The sequence below is a fragment of the Ixodes scapularis genome, unplaced genomic scaffold, assembly GCF_016920785.2.
Source record: "Ixodes scapularis isolate PalLabHiFi unplaced genomic scaffold, ASM1692078v2 PGA_scaffold2__306_contigs__length_199485367, whole genome shotgun sequence".
In the NCBI taxonomy this organism is placed as follows: Eukaryota; Metazoa; Arthropoda; class Arachnida; order Ixodida; family Ixodidae; genus Ixodes; species Ixodes scapularis.
The window spans coordinates 160,220,130-160,239,868 of record NW_024609857.1 but is presented as its reverse complement, the minus strand read 5'-3'; the positions used below and the strand labels follow the sequence as shown (position 1 = coordinate 160,239,868).

Here is a 19,739-nt window from a genome sequence, read left to right as displayed (position 1 = left end):
CTATCACCGGAGATAAGTGATTAGGGCTAGCAATCCTGAACGCTCGCAACGTCCGTCCGCAACCCGCGACGCTGTTAAAAGGCTGCGCCAGGCAAAAGTCGCTCATTTCTTTCAAAATGTGTGACACACTTGAGACAGAACTGTTCTAGTCTGGTGAAATAAAGACTTTCCTCAAACTAAGCTTTATTTTTCACCTAACATAAAGTAAATTCTTTTACAAAGGTAAGTAGTCTCATGGCATGTATTTTGGCCTGAAAAATTGATGTTTTGGTTATAACGCGGTACCGCTTATAGTGCGGATTTTTGCGACTCCCGCGACATACGTTATATGCGGTCTACACTGTATTGCAGTTGAAGGCTGCTAAAATGCAAGCTGTATTTTATTTTGTATCTTCTTCTGACCTTGTGGGAAAGGGGGGGGGGGGAATATACGCTTGCGAGCGGGCTGCGAGTCGCACTTGAACTTGTAAAGAGCTACAGTTTGGCTGCCCCCGCTGTGGACGGTGGCAGTTGGCGTTGACTGAGCGCCGCCCCTCGCCAAAAGCGGAGGTGGCGGTGCAGTGTGCGGCCTCGCGACCGCCTCTGTGGGCAGTGCGGCCGCAGCGTTCCTCCGTCTGCAGGCCGGGCCCCGCCTCCGGGAGCTGCTGTGTTGGGCCTCCGTGCTGCGCCCCGTGCCTTGCGTGTGCGTGCTGGACCTGTGCGGCTCTCAGGAAGAGCGTTCCGCGCTTGGGGAAACCCTGGCGCTCTGCAGCGCGGAGCGTCTGCTGCCGGAGGCCTGCCGCGTGCTGTCCACGGACGACCGCCCCTGCAGGACCCTCGGCAGAACGGTGGGTGGTGCATCGCAACCATGGTGCCTGAAGCACAGCTCTGACTGGCATGTTCGCTGCATCTACAAATCTAGTTCCTTGATTTCCACCCGGCGACGCAACAGAAGCATCCTGCCGTCGCCGGCCGCAACCCAGGTGGTATCGCAGCATCGGTGGTAGATGTGGCAGACAACTGTTCTGCCGCAGGTTGCCCTCCAGCCTTGATGGTTGGTAGAAGCTTTGGCGGTTGGGAGTTGGGATGCCGCGACGGCAACGATGCTCGCGTTCGCTTATACTTTTTCCCGGGACTTCTAGCAACAAATGCCAGGATCGCCGTGTCCAACAACATGACACACCGGCTTCTGTGGTGTTATTTGTTGCCGCTTCTGGACCACTTTTGATGTGCAGTACAGCCCGTTCATAATAGCTTTGTTCGATGTACCTGCACCTCCTGCACCAGTGCAGAAAAGTGTAGGGCTGTGCACTTCCGGTCATATCTCAATACACACACCAAGTGCCCTATGCTACACAACGGAACCAAGGGACCGGGACAAAGCCGTCTGCTGTAATTGTTCAGTGGCGCGATGTTGATCAGTCGCAGCAGACGATGTTGTTGTGGTTCCTCGGTTCCACTTGGGTCCCGCCTTGCGCCAGAAGTGCACTGCCCTGCACTTTGCTGCGCCGGTGCAGGCAGGTGCAGGTAAATCGAACAAAGCTAATCAATGCCGCCAAAATCTAAAATCAGTTTGCTATGTCTGTTTTTCACTATGTGTGAACTTGGAAGAAAAACAAAAAGAAGAGAAATCAGCTGCTTCAGCACGAAATTTTAATGCACTCCAAAGTAGCCGTCGATCCGTGACTGTATGCGCCGCGTAAGGGATGCCGTCAGCCTTCACTCGCTGAATTGTGTCAAAGTGCAGGAAAAGGCTTTGTACGACTCCAGCTCACTCAGCACCAGCGAAGTACTCTCTCTCGGAGGGTATCCGTTGCGGCGAGAGCCGTTGCAGCAGACGCCAACTTTTTTTCCAGAGTTTGTCGTTATCCTCGTCGCTATCGGTAACTGCTTCCGCGTTCAGGTGGTCCGGGGAAGGACATCATCCACAAAATGCGGGGACTGTCATGGCCGGCAGCGATAGATTTTCAGTTCTGGTTGGCTAAGAGAGCATGTCAAGCCTTCTATCTGCGTCTTGTGCACGCCCTGGCTCTGCCCGCTCCTCCCATTGACCAAAGTCTCTCTATATACGGCTCTGGCCAGTTTCGCCGTATCCATTCGTACGCGAACGAGTTGGTCATTTGAGCGCGTTGGCACCGTGTTACGAGCGGGGTCACTGTAAGTATGCACGGCTCGGACGAAGAAGAGTGAAGGGTCACGGTGGTTTTCCCCGGTCTCGGTGCAGGTGCAAGAGGCAGTGCGGTGGTGCTCAGAGTCCCGGGTGGCGCTGCCCCAACTCCAGACGAGCCGCCTGGGGGACTTCGTGGAGCAAGGGGTGTCCCGTATGGTGTTCGACGTGGCCTACGCAGCCCTGCCAGACTTTCAGGGGGACTGGCAGGTGGGCGCCTGGGTACAAGGGTTTGCTCCGACGACTATCGTCGGCAGGCGGGGGCAGGACGGGAGGTGCCGCGGGATTGCATCTGTGACGGCAGGACAGTCAGGCGGCCAGACTGGAGGGGGCTGTAGGCGGTTCAGTGTTTCCCCGCCAGGTGCTGTTGGTGTTGTTAGAGTCGCAAATAGGTTTCATACGACTGATATACAAAAGGTACTTTGTCCTAGCAGAAGGATTCTCTGACATTTGTGGCATTCTGCCTCGAAGAGCCTCAGAAAGTGCGTACAGTCGGCGGTTTCCTCCCGTTAGCAATGTGGCCGTCCCCCTCGCAGCTGCCGACGAGGCTGGTGGACCTGTACAACGCGGTGCTGCGCCACCTGGCTGCGGTGGCAGCCTCCAGCAGCCTCTCGGACATGAGCGTGGAGTTCCAGGACGGTGGGTGCCTCCCTTCTCACCCTCTCTTTTTTGCCGCTTGTTTTGTGAGATTCACGCACGCTGCTGGAGAACAAAGAGGGTTGTCTACTTCAAGGTTGAGTGTCGGAGCTGTCATTTCTGGGCGAGCATTTTCGAAGTGAAAATAAGCAAGAGTAGCAATGTCACTGTCGAAGAAGCGCGCTCTTTTTATCTAAAGCTGGACCAACTCGGATTTGTTTCCAGATTCTCCTTCTTTTGCAGTGGTCATGGAGTTGAATTTAAATAGTCGGGGAAAACTTGGGAAATTTGAAAGAAGTGATTTGGAAGACATTCTGCCAGGGCTCTTGAAAGACACTCTGCCAAGGCTTTGTTTTGCCCTGACAGCCAGAGAACAAGTAATAGTAGTCTGAGTGGTTGTTAAAACGAATGCAAACACAATGGCTTTGACGTCCAAAGTAGCGACCCCCATTTTTGTGTAGGCCAGGGGGCCTTTGAGGAAATACTGAATAGCAATTTGCGACGGTTGTAACTTGATACTGTCGCAGATAGAAAAGGGTCGACAAGTGTGAAACTGAAAATAATGGTTTAATCTGCGAATTTGTGCCAGAAACAGAAAAGAGAATGAGTGTCGAAACAGCAGAAGCGAACGTCGCGGCGTTGGCATGACAGCTGGATGGAGCGAGACATGTGAGAGTGATCCAGCAGAGCCACTCTGGGCTCCTCGTCTGTTACCCTCGGTGTCTCGCGCATTCGGCCTAGAATGTTCGAGGGTCGAACACTCGGGAGACTGACTCGGCGGCAAGGTCCTGTTGCCCTCCTCATCTCTTGCACTCGGAGTAAGAGTAAACACGAATCTTCGAGAAGTTCGGAGAAGCATTTCTCTCAGCCATGCACGCGGCAATAGTATTTAAGATTTGGCTGTTTATAGAAACCAAAAAGCATGGGTGCTCATATAGTGTGTTAGAAATTTTGATTGGGCATTCATTTAATAGTATTTGTTTTCAATCTGGTTTTTAATGTAATTTAGTTTTAAAAAAAGGTAGAGGTTTTAAATTAAAAAAAAATGTTAGAGGTGATTTCGGCATTTTTGTGCCTGCTGAATCCAAATATCACGACCACTGGACCTAGAAATATACACATTTGCAAGTCCGGCTTCAGGGCACCACCATCTTGCTCACTTGGGGTGCGCTTGGACGCGCCATAATTCGATTACAAAGCCTTGCTAAGGCGTCATAATCGGATTATGGCTGAGCCCAGGTGCACCCCAACTGAGCGAGATGCCCCTCCCCCCCCCCTTGAGGGGCCCGCTCGCTCCCCTGCTCACGCAGTCGGTTTTGCACAGGGCGCAGAACAAAGGGGGAATGCAGGCTGTCTCTAACTCCTGGCTCCGCCGATTTTTGCTTTTGGACTTTTTGAAAGAATCCCACTTTGCGTTGAAGAGGCTCTGTCCTGTCCCTCTCGTTGTTAGTATAGTTTGCTTATTTCAGCTAAGTACACAGCAGGCTTGTCTTCTCACAGTGAAGCTGTTATCTGAAAAAAAATGCATCCGTGGATGTTAACAAAAAATTTCCATTGAAACGGTGCTCCTTCGTTCCGATTGGTCGTGGCAAGTATAAATAAAAAGAGGGGGCAACTCGCATGAGTCAACCTTCCTTGGTATTATTAGATACTATTGAGGTCCTGATCCCTGTAATCATCTAAGGTCACCGACTTATCTCGGCTAAGGGTACGCTCTGACGAGGCTGAGGGCAGAAGGCGCTGATCTAACCTTCTTTTCTTTCGCTTCCGCGATGCTGATAAATAGACTTAGGCTCAATCGGAAAAAAACTGTCCATGAGGTGTGCCTCAAAAAATTGGGTTTAGAACTTGCCCATAAGGCAATGGTCACTTTAATCACTAAGAAATAAATAAAGACAATTAAACAATGAAGTGTACGTGTCTTCATTGCAATCATATGTAGATCGTATAGATGTCGTATAGTTGTCGTAAAGATGACAGTTTCGCTGGTCCTCCATCTTCACGTAAAGTGGATGGGCTCTACAATTTTTTTTTCTTTGGTAGTCAGATGTTTATTGCGGCGCCACTTACATTGGTGAGACGGGTAGAAGAAAAAGCACCCTTTTCAAGGAACACAGAAGACATGTTGCCAATTCAACATAAGCTATACGGGCGATCATGCTTTGGATTTTTACTAGGCATCGACCTTGCCACGGGAGCAGAGGTGGGGGCCGCTGAAGTTTGTAGAATCGTGGTTTAACCGCCATGAGTCAACCGGATTTTTACGGGGTTTTATAGGATGGGTAGACTTGTTGGCCCTCTCCATCATGGCCCTATATATGTGCCCCTAGTGTTTGTGTGTGAACGGTTGCTCTAATTTTTCAGCTTCGAGATATTTTTACAGCAAAGCTGTTATGCACTATGACCTGGGAAAAAATGTGTGTGATGATGTTGACAGAAAACTCCCCATTGGTAGTGGCGAATATGAATAAGTATAAATAAAAAGAGGGTGCAACCTACATGAGTCAGCCTTCCTTTGCGTTATTAGATAGTGAGGTCCTGATCCCTTGTTATCACCTCTAGGCATCGTCCTCGAGGTCGTCCTTGAGGTCGTCCTAGGCGGCGTCCTCTAGGTCATCCTAGAAGTCATCCTAGAAGTTGTCCTCAAGGTCGTCCTCAAGGTTGTCCTCTAGGCGTCGTCCTAGAAGTTGTCCTTGAGGTTGTCCTAGAAGTCGTCCTCGAGGTCATCGTTAAAGTCGTCCTTGAGGTCGTCCCTGAAGTTGTCCTTGAAATCGTCCGAGAGGTTGTCTTAGGCAATGTCCTCTAGGCATTGTCCTCGAGGTCGTCCTAGAAGTTGTCCTTGAGGTCGTTCTAGACGTCGTCTTCGAGGTTGTCCTAGAGGTCGTCCTTGAGGTCGTCCTAGACGTCGTCCTCTCGGCATCGTCCTAGATGTCGTAAAAATAACAGCTTCACTGGTCCTCCGTCTTCACGTGAAGTGGAAGGGCTCTACAATTTTTTTTTTTTTGTGTTGCTGCTTTATTTTTTTGTGACAGTATAGCTATCCTTCTGTTTTGTCTGGCCAGCACGCATTGGTAACACAGTGGTACGTCAAAACGCGGAGGGAGTTATGTGCTGTGAGAAAGCTTTTAAAGTTGGTGGGCCGCAACTACAACGACAGTAGAACATTGAGCCACCTCGCCCGTATTCCTGTAAATGAAGCCTGCTCCATTTTCAAAAATGACAATGCAGCTTCACTCATTTTATCTTAACAGCGCCTCCCTAATCTTTGCCTGAGAGTCCGTACTGCCGAGCTCACCTTACTTCATCATTGGGGAAGGGGGGGGATATTAACGCCGTTGAACCTTTCCCCGAAATAAAATCCTGTCTTTTGCACTGCACACAGCTGTAGAATGACGACGATTCTTGACACCAACAGCCCACGAGAAAAGTGTGGCGGGACCACAGCTGATGGCGGACGTCAAGTTACTCCTTTCTCTGTTCGCCTCAGACAAACATAGTTTCAGCCATACACCATACTTTGAAGGCCTTTTTTTTAAACTAGTCTTTATGTGAAATCAAGAATCAAGGGTTTTAATGCAGAATTCCATTTTTACGGAAGCAAACCAGATTTCGCAGAGTCGTGTCCTGAGCGCCTTCTGCCACAGTGAAAGGTGGCCAGCTCCTACTGTAACACAGGGCGCTTAAAACGTTCAAGACAATGACCAAAAAAAAAAAAAAATCGGGAAGCAGGAGAGGGTCTTGAGATGTTGGAGACGCTTGGAAAAGGCTTTGCCAGCTGCAAAAGGCTTTGGAAACAAAAAGAAACAAAAAAGGCCTTAGAAAAGAATCTCCGTGGCAGCCGCCGAGTACGAACACCGGTGGCAGCTGGAGCCACAGGGACAGATTTCAGCGCATGGGCCGCTCACCCCCGGTTTGCCTCCAGGGTGCGACTGGAGTGCCCCAGACCGACTGGAGGCCCTGCAGGAGGCGGTGCTGGGCCTGCTCCTGCCTGCCCCCGGGGCCGACCTCTGGAAGACCTCGGCTGTCTGGGACTACCTGGAGCTGCTGTGCGGGAGCAATGGCCCCCGGGGCACCGCGGCTCTCCTCTTCGCCAGGTGAGGACATGCCCGCTTACCCCCTCTTCATCGAGCGTGTTTACCGCATTCTTGAATGCAGTGTCGCGACGTTGCCTGAAGCGATCGTGGTGACGGCGCGGCAGCAGAGGTGTATGCCCGTTCTGCTGTAGGTCGGTCTGCAACCAGGCAGTTGACGGGAAACTAAGCAGATGCGATGACGGCGAGCCTCGCGTTTGCTCGCATTTTGCGTGGCATTTTTACGATCAACCGCCAGAATCGCGACATTTGACGGCACGCTACGCTGGCTCTTGCGATGCAGTCTACTGCCATTTTGAGGACCACTTTCGATGTATGGAAAAGATGAGACAGCAAACAGACCAGTTGGGGGTGCATTCCAGGCACTGTAGGCGCAGGAACTGGGATTGCGAAAGCCTTCACTTTCGTGGTTACTCGGACAAGTCAGTGTGCTGTGCAGTTTGTGTGTTGCAGGGGGCCTTTACGGCCGGGTTCGTTTGGCTCTGGGAGAGGAGGGTATGGAATGACCGTAGTTTGCAAATTGGCACCTTTTGGGGTCGATGTGGGGGTAATTTTTGGCGAGGAAGGAGTTTCGGCCGAGTATGTTTTGAGACACATCCGGTGCATGGACCGAGCTGGCTGCAAAGCTGTTTTGTCCGTTAACGAGAATCGCCATCTGAGTACTTGTCACAGTCTAGCTATAATCGTGGTGGCTCATCGAAAGTCGACTGGGAAACTAAACGTCATGTGTGTCCAATCATCTTGTCCACTAATAGTCATTTGATCAAGAATAATCTAACCAATAGCGTTGTGTTCTCATTGGCGAAACTTCCACCAGGCCTTGAGCCTCTGCTTCGAGCAGGCTAAGTGGCTCCACTCGTTGGTGATACCAAGTGCCTGCTTGATGCGAGAGTTCACAAGAGGCGCCCGGTAGCACTGTCTCGCAGAACAGCAGCTAGTGGGAAATAGTCTTTCTTTCCTCGCACGCGTTGCACCTTGTACCCGCCGCGCTGCAATCATATTTGCGTCGGTGAGGTCGGGTACATGGGGTCTCTGCCACGCACCTCGATAAGTAGTCGGCTCTCCATTATGTTTCCGCAGAAAGTTGGCGAGGACATCTCTGACTTGGTCGAGATAGCCACGTCGAGACCAGACGTCGTCCAGCGTGCGGACTCGACAGCTTGTACCCGTTCTTGCACTTTACTCACCTGCTCTCTTTCAGTTTGGGGTTTGACATCCGAGCTGAATGCCTCAAACTTTGTGCCGAGCCTAGTGACACGCTTCCTGCACATCGAGTGTACATTCTTGAGATGGATGTATGCAAAAAGATGCTTTGCCCAGTGGCCTCCATTCATGTATCGGAGACACGTGTAGTAGTCCCGCTTGGTTCTGGCCTCTCGCGCCTCGAAAGAAGGCTATCCAATGTCGCTTTTCACAAGTTCATTTGTTACCCGTCTGTGGCATCCCAGTGATGCACGTCCAACCTCCTTCGGTGGTGCTCAAAGAATTATCGAAGCTACCTGGAAACGCAGATGGCAGCATTTCTGAATGTCAATCCGGGCACAGCAACAGCCTTCCACAGTTCTCGAGCAATGACATATCGGTCGCTGCTCTAGGGGCTCCGCCATCGCAGCATGTTCTGCTTCCGTACTAAAAAAGTCCCGAGGATCTAGTGGTGCTTGGTTGGGTAGTCCACCGAAGCCAACGACGTTACTCCAAAATATTTGTACTTGGAGAGAAGAGATAGCTACACCTTGTAGGGTAAGTGATCCGAGGTTCTGCCAGAGAAAAGTACTGTCAGGGATGGCATTGAAGCATAGTTGGAGTTGGTCTGCTGCAGTTTCACATGTCCTCTACACTGTCGGTCACCAGAATGAGGTCATTTGCATAGGCGAGTGCGAGCAGGCGTGACTTCACCACACTGCCGTGTTGGCGGTGCACCAGAGAAAAACCAATGCCCCCCCCCCCCCCCCCCCCCCCCCCCCCCCCCCCACACACCTCGGTACTGGCCCAAGAGCCTTGTCGCCCGTTCCACTTTTCTGGATTGCAAATTTTTTTTCTCCACATTTTTGCAAAACAAGTATTAACAAAGTTTTACTGTACAACTTTGGTATCTTTCTTTTGACTGCGAGGCTGCATTTTTCGTGCAGGATTTTTGGTGCAAGTGCCAACTCAAAATAGGTTGCTTGAAAAGGATAGAGGGGGACTAGCCACCGACAGAGTGAAAACGGCGGGGCACGTCTTGGGAACGCTTCCAGCACAAAATAGGCCCTGTTCTCATTTCGTCAGTGGCTCTGGGACAATCTGGGAAAACCCCATCCCTAGTTGCCATAGACATTTGGCGAGTATGCCCAGGTAACGTATGAGCATCTGCATTCTCGAACTTGCCGGACGAGCCAAGAAAGGGTGCGTGTGGGGAGTGGAAGATTGTATGTGATACGAAGGAGGATAGTTTGTATCCAGTTTGGAAGAAAACAAGAAAGTGGGGCTATGTCGATCCTCGTCCGAAATTACGGATTGACCATGTTTACCGATGGATGGAGAACGGGGGACGAGCCTTTCGAACGTTCGGCCTCCGGTGCGTGGTTCGTGCCTTCCACCGTGCTCCGGCTGTTCACGCACGCTCGAGGTGCACATGACACCGAAGCGTCTTTGAAGGTAGGAAGCCCGTGCCGGAGGCAGGCCAACCAGAGCTCCATCCTGCTGTTCTTGTCCATTGGCGACCATAAGGGCTGCATCGATGTATGTACGTTCTGGCCTTCGGGGCCTGCTGGCGGGCCTTCTGACCCGCGCCCTCGCCCTCCCCCAGCGCCGAGGAGACGCTGCGCCGCCAGGCGGAGGGTGGCCTCTCGTCGCCAGCCGTGTGGGTGGACATTCTGCACGACTGCTTCTGCCACTTGCTGCGCAACTTCGACCACAAGGTGAGCTGCCGGCGCCACGAGGTTCCCTCGTTGCTTCGAAGACTGCGACGCCGCGTGTAATCGGCAGCCAACAAGGATCTCGCTCTCGCCCGCGACTAAACTTGACCGGTTTGGCCGTCGACGGGTCGATCTCTAGAGCTCCGGTTCATCTGCACTCCGATAAAGATTGGTACTGTTTTTTCCAGACTATAGTCCGCGCACTATTCGAGTTTAAAAGTTGAAATTTTACACGATGTGGACTATCTACAAGTGCAGTCGAGGTGACGCTTGACCTATGACTTTCATATTAGAGTGCACCTCTTAGGCGCCTGTTTCTGGCTTGAGCGGCGTCGCCGTCGGTGTAACCATGAGGGCACATGACCCCCCAGGTCACGTGACCCCCTGAGGTCATGTGACCCCCTGAGGCCACGTGACCCCCCCCCCTGAGGCCACGCGACCCCCCTAAGGTCACATGACGCCCCCTGAGGCCACGTGATTCCCCTGAGGTCATGTGACTTCCCCCGAGGTCACATGACCCCCCCCCCCCCCCCCCCCCGAGGTCAGGTGAACCCCTGACGTCACACGAACCCCCCCCCCCCCCCCCCCCTGAGGTCACGTGACCTCAAGGAGTCACCTATCCCTCAGTACCCTTCCATCCTCCTCCTCAAGAGCTGTGCTCTAATCCGGCGTTACAGGGAATTGTAAACGGCTTTCGTTTTTTCATCCCAAATTTGCCCCCGCAGACTTCGCACCGAGTGCGGACTCTACAGTCCAGAAAATATGGTAGATATGTTGAAATCAAGTACCGGACGATGCTCTTTTTGTCGCCTACTCCGGCAGTCGCAGTCGATCACAACGCGAAAGACTCGAGCGAGCTGGAAAACACCGCTTCCACACATAGAAAGATAGAGGGCAAAAGTTCATCAACATGGAATCCAGCAAGGTTTTTGTGCGACCTTTGTGATTTTGAATGGAAATAAAATGTACGAGGCACCTGGCTGTGTTGGAAAAACACTTGTATTGCAGTAAAGGAGTAGAAAGAAAAGGAAGTATATACACGAGGCTAGACAGAGTAAATTTTAGTCAATAAGATAACGGGCGCTTGAAGCCTGCTTAAGAGGGGACAATGACATAAATGTAAAATATTTTCAAAAAAGTGCAGTTTTCAAATTTTACATTTTGGGTTTTATAAACCAGTAATGCACCCTTTCGGAAAATATAGAAAGCATATATTGCACATTTGCGTTGATACAAAATATTCTGTACAAGATGGCAATGCACGTTGCATTCCGGAGCCATTCCAGTGAGTTATCAGCCAACAATTATAAACTGTTTTCAAACACCAACCTCTCCGTGCTCAATGTATGGATGAACCCTTGATCGGAGACCCTCAAGAAAGGAAAGAAAGGGGCTCGGTGAACGGTGCAAGTTTACCGGTATGGTCATAAAAAAGTTGACGAAACTATATTATGCATGTGCCCTGAAGGTGAATCCCCAAAAGTTTAGGCGATGCAGAGAGGCGTGTTCCTCCTGCACTCTTGCTCTACTGGTGAAGAGCCCCAACATCAGGGCTGCCTTCAAGGAAAAGATTCATAGTGCCATCACTGGAGGCAATGAGAAAGCCACAGCTGCACAGCCCTTCCTGCTCTATGGAAATTGTAAAGGATTTGGTTCCTCCGTACAACCATTTACCCTGGCACGACCTTCTCAAGAGATCTGCCAAAATGATGACTCGGAATGTGAATGAGTCATTCAATGCTCTCGGCTAGGGCTAGTGTTTGTAGACAGACTTCGTGTCTCGATGAACGATAGAAACGGCTATTCTACTCACAGTGCTCGAGTTCAACTTGGGCCCAAAGGACTTTGAGGGGGATCTTTTCGAGACAGGGATAGAGCCTGGAGTGACCAGATGCGGCACTTTGACAAGGACGTGCAATCTAGTGTCTCAAAAGCAAAGCAGAAGGCACATGGCAGAGTCTTCCAAGTGGCCCACAAACAGGGGATGCTATAAACAATCCTCAAGAGACTAAGGAACCAGGCAGCTGAAGGACAGACCTATTTTGCTGGGGCTTTTGAGATGGTGCAGATTGTGAGAAATTAATAAAGTAAAGGGTCTCAATGTTTGAATCCATTTTTCTCAGTTTTACAATAATGTAAACTAGATAGCCTGAAGTCCTACACTACCCACTTTATACTCGAGCAATAAAATGGAGGTTTATTGGCTTAATTTGTATACCATAGATTCCTTAGGGAAGAGTGCCACAGCTTCAAACACAAATGTCTAGCTTCTAAGAAAAATGCCTTAGAGAAGTCCAAGTTTGCACAGTACCCCTTTTTCTGATCCTCAATATCCCTCGCAAATTTAATTGCAATCTTATAAATAGTTCAAAAAATAATTTTTAAGCCAGTGTCTCCTCTTAAAGGGAAACTGAAGTACTAATCAAAAAGCATTTTCGATTTCATGCTCTATGTTGCCATAAAAACACTTTTAAAAGAGCTGTGAAGCCCTACCTTCCTTGGAGTGAGTAAAAGGAGGATGCCGAAAAGAGCAAAAGTGGCGTTGCTGCGACGTCCCACTGTTTTGACCGTTCGCTCTTGGTGCTGACTCGCTTTTTTTCCCCCCACCTTTATCGATAGTTACAAGTGGAATGGTCATGATATTTGAATTCATGGGATGAAACTATGTAAGAATATAACTCCCACTCATTTTTTTTAAGACGCTCCTCAGCTTCTTTTTAACGAGTTTCTATACCCGTTTTCACCCCAAGAACCATCGTATAAAAAGTCTGGCACCTGGTGGACCATTACTAATTTCTCTGTTTATGTGGATAAAGAGATATGTAGGTGAATGCTAGATTAGTTATATGTTATCTTATCAAGACCTACACGTTTGAAATGCCAAAAGCTTTTCTTTTTACCTCCGACAACCAACTCTCGTAAGAACTACTTCACACCGCGTACGAACAATGCGCAAAATTATTTTTTTTTCTTGAAGGGAAAACGGGTATAGGTACACACTACTTCTGCTCATGGGTTAGCGCGACTTTAAAGTATAGTCAAGAGGGGTTCGTCGATCGACGTAGGTGTCGCGGACTTGCGAGAAGTGACAGTTTGCTTAGGAGAGGAAGAAAGTTGTTGGCCAGTTGAACCGCGGCGGCGACGATCGTTGCCGACGGCATCCTTCCTTGCAATTGAGCAGGCATCTTCAAGCTTCGTGACCGAGCGTCACAAAAACCTCGACGCACCTCCCTTGCTCGTTTAAACTTCGCTTGTGCCTTCCCGTCTTCTCCTTTTCTGCTCTTCTCTGAGAGCGATCGTGACGGCGGCACCTCTCTCCGTAGGAGCTGCTGGTGCACTACCTTCCCGAAGAGCTGAGCCGCTTCTCGCTGCCCACTTCCTGGCAAGACGTGACGGGACCCATGCCCAGCCCCGCCAACACGGGTGCGTCACCCTGCGGCAGGTTACGTCTTTGTTCCCACCGGCGGGGAATCGCTCGCCCAAAAGAGGCGTATTCCTCGAGCTGCACAACGCAAGTGGCTCGTTCAAATGTTGCGGATGGCGATTACTGCGCAGTCCACTTCCAACGACACTGCCTCGGTGACTCCGAGGCAATGTGGCGAAGCATTCTGCCCCCTTCCCGACTGGGCAGGCGGGACTTCGTACCAACCTGGCTTGTTTCTCTTTATTCGGTTTAGTGGGAAAACGGTGCGCCTAATGCGACTTCGTCCGAAGACGGATGAAGTTGAGGGACGCATTACGTGCAGCACGTCTTTGGAGCTCAGGAACGCTCGTAAATCGACGCCGTAGCATTCACGCTTTTTAGCTCAGTGCTTTTCGATGTACCTCCGTCGTTTGGTTTCGGAAAAGATGCATCGGCTTGTTTCGTGTCGTCAAGATTGGAGAGAAGGTGCCGCTCTCGTATTGCAGAGGAAGAGGCCGACAGCGAAGCAAGCGAGCCCTCCTCATCAGACGAAGAGAGCGTGGGCAGCGGGGAAGCGGTGGGAGGGGCCGAACCAGAGGTCCCCTGGGACCTGGAGCGGCTGGTGGCCCGCCAAAGGGCCCTGTCCAGGTCCCTCACATCCAGACTGGAGGCCCTTCTGGCACCCCCACTGAGCACAGCCCCAAAAGGCAAGTTGCCCTTTCGCCGGCCACTTTCTGCGGGCGGAGACTTTGCACTGCCGGATGTACGCTGCCTGGAACGTATCTGCTGCCGGCACGTTTGAAGCGATTCATACTTTCCGGTTTATAGGTTGCACTTTCGTATAACAAGCATTTATTCATTTGCAGTCGGCGAGGCAAAACCGCATCAATAAGCCTGCACGTGTGTACTCCGATTGTTATAATGTAATAAAAGAGAGGTAGTCTAACTGCCGCGGCAAATTTGCACACTTAACCACACTTATAGGAAAAAAATGCATATAAGACGCACCGAGATTATTGAAAAAAGTAAAGAGACTTGGACATGGATAACATGGTACTTATTTCTGCAGGGAAGTATTTTTTTGCAGATATGCCGCGAGGCAATAAAGTTGTCTCACAGCATGGTGATCGTGTCACTATAGTCACCAACAGCATGAGGATGATAGGGCGTCTCTTTTGTATGCCTGACACCCCCCCCACTTTTTTCGCCTTCCCCGTGTATTGCTCGTGCGTGCACTTGTGTAGTTCGCACTGGCAAAGCGCCAACCTACAAATCCCCAGTTGGCGGGTTTCAACTCCAGAACTGCAGGTTTGAATCCCCGGGTGGCGGGTTCGAATCCCTGGGTTGCGGGTTCGAATCCCTGGGTTGCGGGTTCGAATCCCCAGGTTGCGGGTTTGAATGCCGGCCAAGGCGTCCGCAATCCCACGGAGGCTAATGCAAAAAAGGCCGAGGTTTCAGTCGCACGTTAGAGAACCCCCAGGGAGTCCTTGTCATTTCGAGTCCTCCCCCGAGCCGTGCTACACTTCTTTCGTCAGTCTGGCATGTAAAACCCCCCAATTTGACAAATTCGGCCGCCCTGCCGCCTTCCAGGTGGCGAGGTGTGCGTCCGTCCAGAGGGCCATCAAGACGTGGAGGCGCTCGTGGCGGCTGCAGAGGAAGAGCTGCAGGCGCGCCGGAGATCATCGGCGCTGCTGCAGGCACTGCTGGTGACTGCGCTCGACTCCTGAGAGCTGGAGACTCGTCCGGGGAAACCAATGTGGCCCGCGCCGACTGTTGCGAACGATCGTGGACCTGCCCATTCGTTGTGTGCCTGTTTATGTACTTGCAACTGTTTTCGCTCCTCGGAGTGCCGAGGAAATAGAGTTTGTGAAATTTGGAACCTAGTAAGAGGCATCTTTAATTTTGGATCTAGAGGTTTATCGGTATGCTCCAATCATAGTTCACCACCAAGCAGACGGTGCGGTGGAACCTATGTTCTTGTTGGACTGTTTGGGCGTCTGGTGGTCGAGTGGTCTGGCGAGCACGTAGCTCTCCCCGCACTGTCAGCTAAGGGGTGAGCGGAGGATAGTAATACCCAGATGCGCCATAATTGTCATTTATTTATACGGTTAATAGAGCTGGTGCAAATGCTCCAGGCTTCATTGAAAGCTAATGCTGGGTTTATGAAGCGTGGATTATAAAAATTGAAGCTATTTTCATGTATAAGCATAAAAAAAGAGCTCTTGAAATAGTTTTGTTTTAGGTTTTTGCAATGGCTGTCATTTTGTTATGGAGCGAAATGAACTCTCTAGTGCAAATTTATTTACACTGTCTGAGCAGTCTTTTGTGGATCCAATCCATTTTTGTTAATATAATTTAATGTTTTATACGTCAAAACAATTTTTAAGATTAGATCATGGTTGTAATTTGTCGAGATATCCTCCGGGGTCATAATGCTGTTTCAGCCTATATTAAGTACAGACACAGTAACCATGCAGCAAAGGGAAAAAGGGGTTGGACAAAAATGACCAGATGAAACCAGCTCGTGTGCACTTGCCGTAGTACTATCGGGTACACTATGGGAGTGAAACTATGCTGTTCTAACGAAGCACCCAGAAGTGCAGCCGCGAGGTCAGCGGTGCTAGCTTTCCTTGCACATGCTCCTAGCTGCACACACACTTGGCCAAAACCTGCACAAGTACAATATGAACCAGTAATGTCTGCGTGAACTTTCAGCTTGCACGCTATCAAATAGCCAAAGCTTTCAAAATCAAGCAGCTAAAGAGGAAAATGAATTCACCAATCAAAGCATACCAATATATAAGATCCACTTAGTCTAAGCTCGTTATAACAGACCTTGATTTTGACCAAGATTTCTGTCTGTTGTATGAGGAGTATGTTGTATGCAGGTATGAAGTTGAGTCAATGGTCTGTAGAGGAAAACCAAACAAACTTCACAAATGGGTATTTTATATCCAAATGTCTGCGTAACCAGGTCTGTTGTAACGAGCTTAGACTGTACCTCTACTCTACTTTACTAGACTCTACTTGTTAGACTCTACTTTCAAAGGAGTCGACAAACATGGTTTCAGACACATTTTATTGCGGTAAAACTGGAAGACGGTAGCCACATTGCCATTGGCTACGTATCGGAAGCCTGTTCATGCTCCCTGCTATGGGAATGGAACAAAATATTAAAAACAGGAAAATCTCCTTAGCTGCCAGGCTAGATACTTTCGTATTAGTTTGAACAAACAGTATACAGGTACAAGGCATGCTTGAAGGGTGTGTGTGACTAAGTCGGCTGCACAGAGAAGGAAAACCCAAACCTTTCATAGTGCAAATTCATAAGAAAATATTTGATACAAAAAAAGCTTTTGGCTCTGGTCTTTTCCCCCACGCGTTGACTGTTCCAAACTTCGAGGGTCGCAGATATTCGCTTCAGACGGGACAGAGGCAAAGAATACATATAGTATAGTTAAAAATATATTATCTATAAAAGCAGTAATCCAGTATACTCCCTATCTGACCTTGGCTCTGTGGGAAGACAAGTATCTGTTTAGTGCTCGTGGAGTTCCTTCGGGGTGTCTTCCTGGTTCTGTTACAGGAACTAAGGGCTGGTTTGGACGTTAGTATCGGAGTGGGACTGACTGCGTCGCAACATTATTTACAGTCGGTGACAGGTTTAGGAACCAATGCTTCCAGTGCATGCTTCTTGCTTTCCACCAAGCTTTGGCCGCACGTGCGACGAAGTGTTCTCAAAGGCAGAAAGCTTGCGCTCGAGGCAGAGTGTCCACTGGCTTTTTAACCCGTCACCGACTCCAGGTGGTGTCGGCCACGATCAAAAATGGCGCCGTCTGCCGGGAGGGGAAAGAGGGAGGGAGAAGGGAGTCTCCCCCACGGAGAGGAGGTTTGTGTCACTTTTTCGTATACAGAAGCTTTAAGACCTATACGCACATTTGCATTTGAGTATGGAATGGCATTTTTATGGCAGGCAGCGCTTATGCACTGGCGCTGTGAAGCGCGCCATCGCAGAACCCACTGAAGTAGAAGTAGAGAAGAGAAACGAAAGTCGCGCGCTCGCCGCGCCCGTCGGCGAGGCGTATCCAGTTTTCCGTTCGGGTACGGGACACTGGTGTTTAGTTTTGGGGAGCGGTGGGTATTACAGGAGCGAGTTTTTCCGAGGCTGTGACAATTCAAACTCGATGGAAGTCAAGGAAGCTGGCCGGATAGTCCTAAGGTCGGCCACGTCGACGCCGTCGCCACGTTTCTGTGGATTTCGCTTACTATTAGTGAGCCGCTAGTCACGATGGCACATTCTTATCGGCTCTTGACCGCGACCGACTGTGTGTCAACGCAACTACATGTACCAGCTTGGTGCAGTCGCCATTCGTGACGTTACGCGTCCGGCCGCCGCAACTGAACGCATTGCGCTCAAACGCAAATGTGCATACGGGCCTTTATCCTCGCGGTGTGTCGTAGTGGAACGCAAGGAGTTGTAATGCAGTCAGTCTCCGTGCGAACCGGGTGTGCGTCCCCGGATCGAGGCGCTCATTCGAGTCCTCCGAAGCAGATGTACTTGAGCTGCATGAACTCGTCCATGCCGTAACGGGAGCCCTCACGTCCCAGGCCGGATTCCTTGACCCCTCCGAAGGCGCCCTCGGCGCAAGACATCATTCCCTCGTTCACGCCCACCATGCCCACCTCCAGTGCCTTGGCCACCCTCCACACCTGGGAGATGTTCTCCGAGTAGAAGTAGCCTGCAACACAACAAACCTCATTTCCTCCCTGCTACGAAGGTCACTGCGCGGGTATTGCGTGACAGTCGGTGCCAACACGACGTCGGCGCTTTTTTTTGCATTTTACTCGGACAGAGTATCCATTTGCACCAAACTTTGCTGTCTAGGTTACTTTCCTAAATGAAAACTTCCCGCGATGCTAGTAATTTTTCTGGCGGCCTTTTTCGTTTTAAGACTAAAACAGCAAAAACTGGCAATCGCTCGCTTGCGGCAAGAGTGTCGTGCAGAGTACGAGGCACTAAAACGAGGAACTTGTGCGAGGCCCGACAGAAATGGAAAGTGTCGCAAATCCCTAGGCTGACTCTGAAATTGTCCAAAAAAAATTGAAACTTGTCTGGGTCCTAAAATGTTTGTCGAAGGTATAGTTCAGTAAAGGTTTTTACCTAGCGAAACTTTAAGGTGTAGCTATGTTCCTGCAAAAAATGAGACCAACAAACGGCAGACATTGCCGTGGATAACTTGAGAATTGGGTCCGTGGTGCCATCTCCCGATAGGCACATCAAACAGACTACAGGTTATTTGCATTCAATTGAGTATGTCCTTTGCTTGCTGCAACACACTCAGTTAAAATCAGAAAGTGCTGAATACACTAGCACTCGATGCTAGTGAATTTAGTTTATTGTGTGAAAAACAGCAAAAAACAACTATGCTTCCAAATAACAGTGAGCTGCACTGTGCACTAGCACACAGCTTGTAACTTGTGTGTCTCGATAGATCTGCACCGCACAGAAGCGCACACAACGGCACCTAGAATAATGTTTAGCTTGAAGGTCATAAAAATTCCTCTATAAACTTGAAATGACCCGTAGAGTTCTTTTGTAGAACAAAGTAGAACAAATGCTTACGAGAAAAGAACCTAGTTAGTACCTCGCCCGAGGCAGGCGTAGCAAAGATTCATACCTGCGAGACCAACTCGAGTGGAGTTGGCAAGCTCCACCGCTTCCTCCTCAGTCTTGAACCTTGAAAAAAGAAAATGACTAGCTAAGACACTATCAAATGCAACGAGTTGCCATAGCACTTGATAAGGTGTTTTTAACGAGCAGCACTTGCTTTTGGAATGATTTGCAATGTGGCACATGGAGAAGGGACCGCCATGCGAACAACGTGATGATGAAATGCCCCCGCGCCTACTAGATTATCCTAATAACACGAGCACGTGGAGCAAAAGCTCATCGTTGGAGATGACTAATTTCCCACTGAGTAAACACCAGTGCACACCCCCCCCCCCCCCCCCCCCTGAAATTCAGCTGACTCTATGATATACACATGCACTTTGACCCCCCCCCTCCCCCACTCCACACCCCAATTCATGTGGACATCACAGCCACCTCAGCCCCCCTCCCCCGAAAAACATTCCTGGCTACGTCACTGGTAACACACACAACAGAAACTGTTTCGCAACGGTGCGACCAACACGAGCAAGCAAGGTTTGTAGAAGGTTCCCGTATCGAGCTGTCCCTTTAAAATGTATGCATTAAAAAGGATGCACACAAGGCGTCGACTGTACATTGTGGACTGCTTGCCTGATGATGGAAGCTACGGGGCCAAAGGTCTCCTCCTGGCACACAAGCATGTCCCTCTGCACGTCGGTGAGCAGCGTCGGCTCGAAGAAGTTCCCGCCCAGGCTGTGCTTCTTGCCTCCGAGGACCACCGTGCTGCCTTTCTCGACCGCATCCGCTACGTGGTGCTCCACCTGCCGTGCAAAAACATGCCATTTTTTGTTCTTTTCGACTCGCTCTTTTTTTAGACGCTCCGATGTGCGGGAGCAGTTTTCAAAATGCCAAAGCA

At 50.1% G+C, this 19,739-nt stretch overlaps 2 protein-coding genes across 4 annotated transcripts in view; one reads left to right on the top strand and one right to left on the bottom strand.

Annotated features, from left to right (window-relative positions):
- Positions 1-15,056, top strand: part of LOC8039529 (germinal-center associated nuclear protein) — a 69,899-nt gene extending 54,843 nt beyond the window's left edge. For both annotated transcript variants that reach the window (XM_040222463.3, XM_029983909.4), the window contains 8 exons: positions 621-827; positions 2,204-2,356; positions 2,683-2,785; positions 6,705-6,876; positions 9,662-9,773; positions 13,094-13,193; positions 13,680-13,880; positions 14,764-15,056. In XM_040222463.3, the coding sequence (XP_040078397.1) occupies positions 621-827; positions 2,204-2,356; positions 2,683-2,785; positions 6,705-6,876; positions 9,662-9,773; positions 13,094-13,193; positions 13,680-13,880; positions 14,764-14,900 (1,185 nt within the window). In that variant the 3' untranslated portion in view covers positions 14,901-15,056. The remainder of the gene's footprint in view (positions 1-620; positions 828-2,203; positions 2,357-2,682; positions 2,786-6,704; positions 6,877-9,661; positions 9,774-13,093; positions 13,194-13,679; positions 13,881-14,763) is intronic.
- A 1,179-nt stretch (positions 15,057-16,235) lies between these two features.
- Positions 16,236-19,739, bottom strand: part of LOC8039530 (succinate-semialdehyde dehydrogenase, mitochondrial) — a 29,715-nt gene continuing 26,211 nt past the window's right edge. For both annotated transcript variants that reach the window (XM_029983912.4, XM_029983911.4), the window contains exons 9-11: positions 19,475-19,644; positions 18,852-18,910; positions 16,236-17,912 (exon numbers count right to left, since the gene is read on the bottom strand). In XM_029983912.4, coding sequence (XP_029839772.2) covers positions 17,704-17,912; positions 18,852-18,910; positions 19,475-19,644 — 438 coding nt within the window. In that variant the 3' untranslated portion in view covers positions 16,236-17,703. The remainder of the gene's footprint in view (positions 17,913-18,851; positions 18,911-19,474; positions 19,645-19,739) is intronic.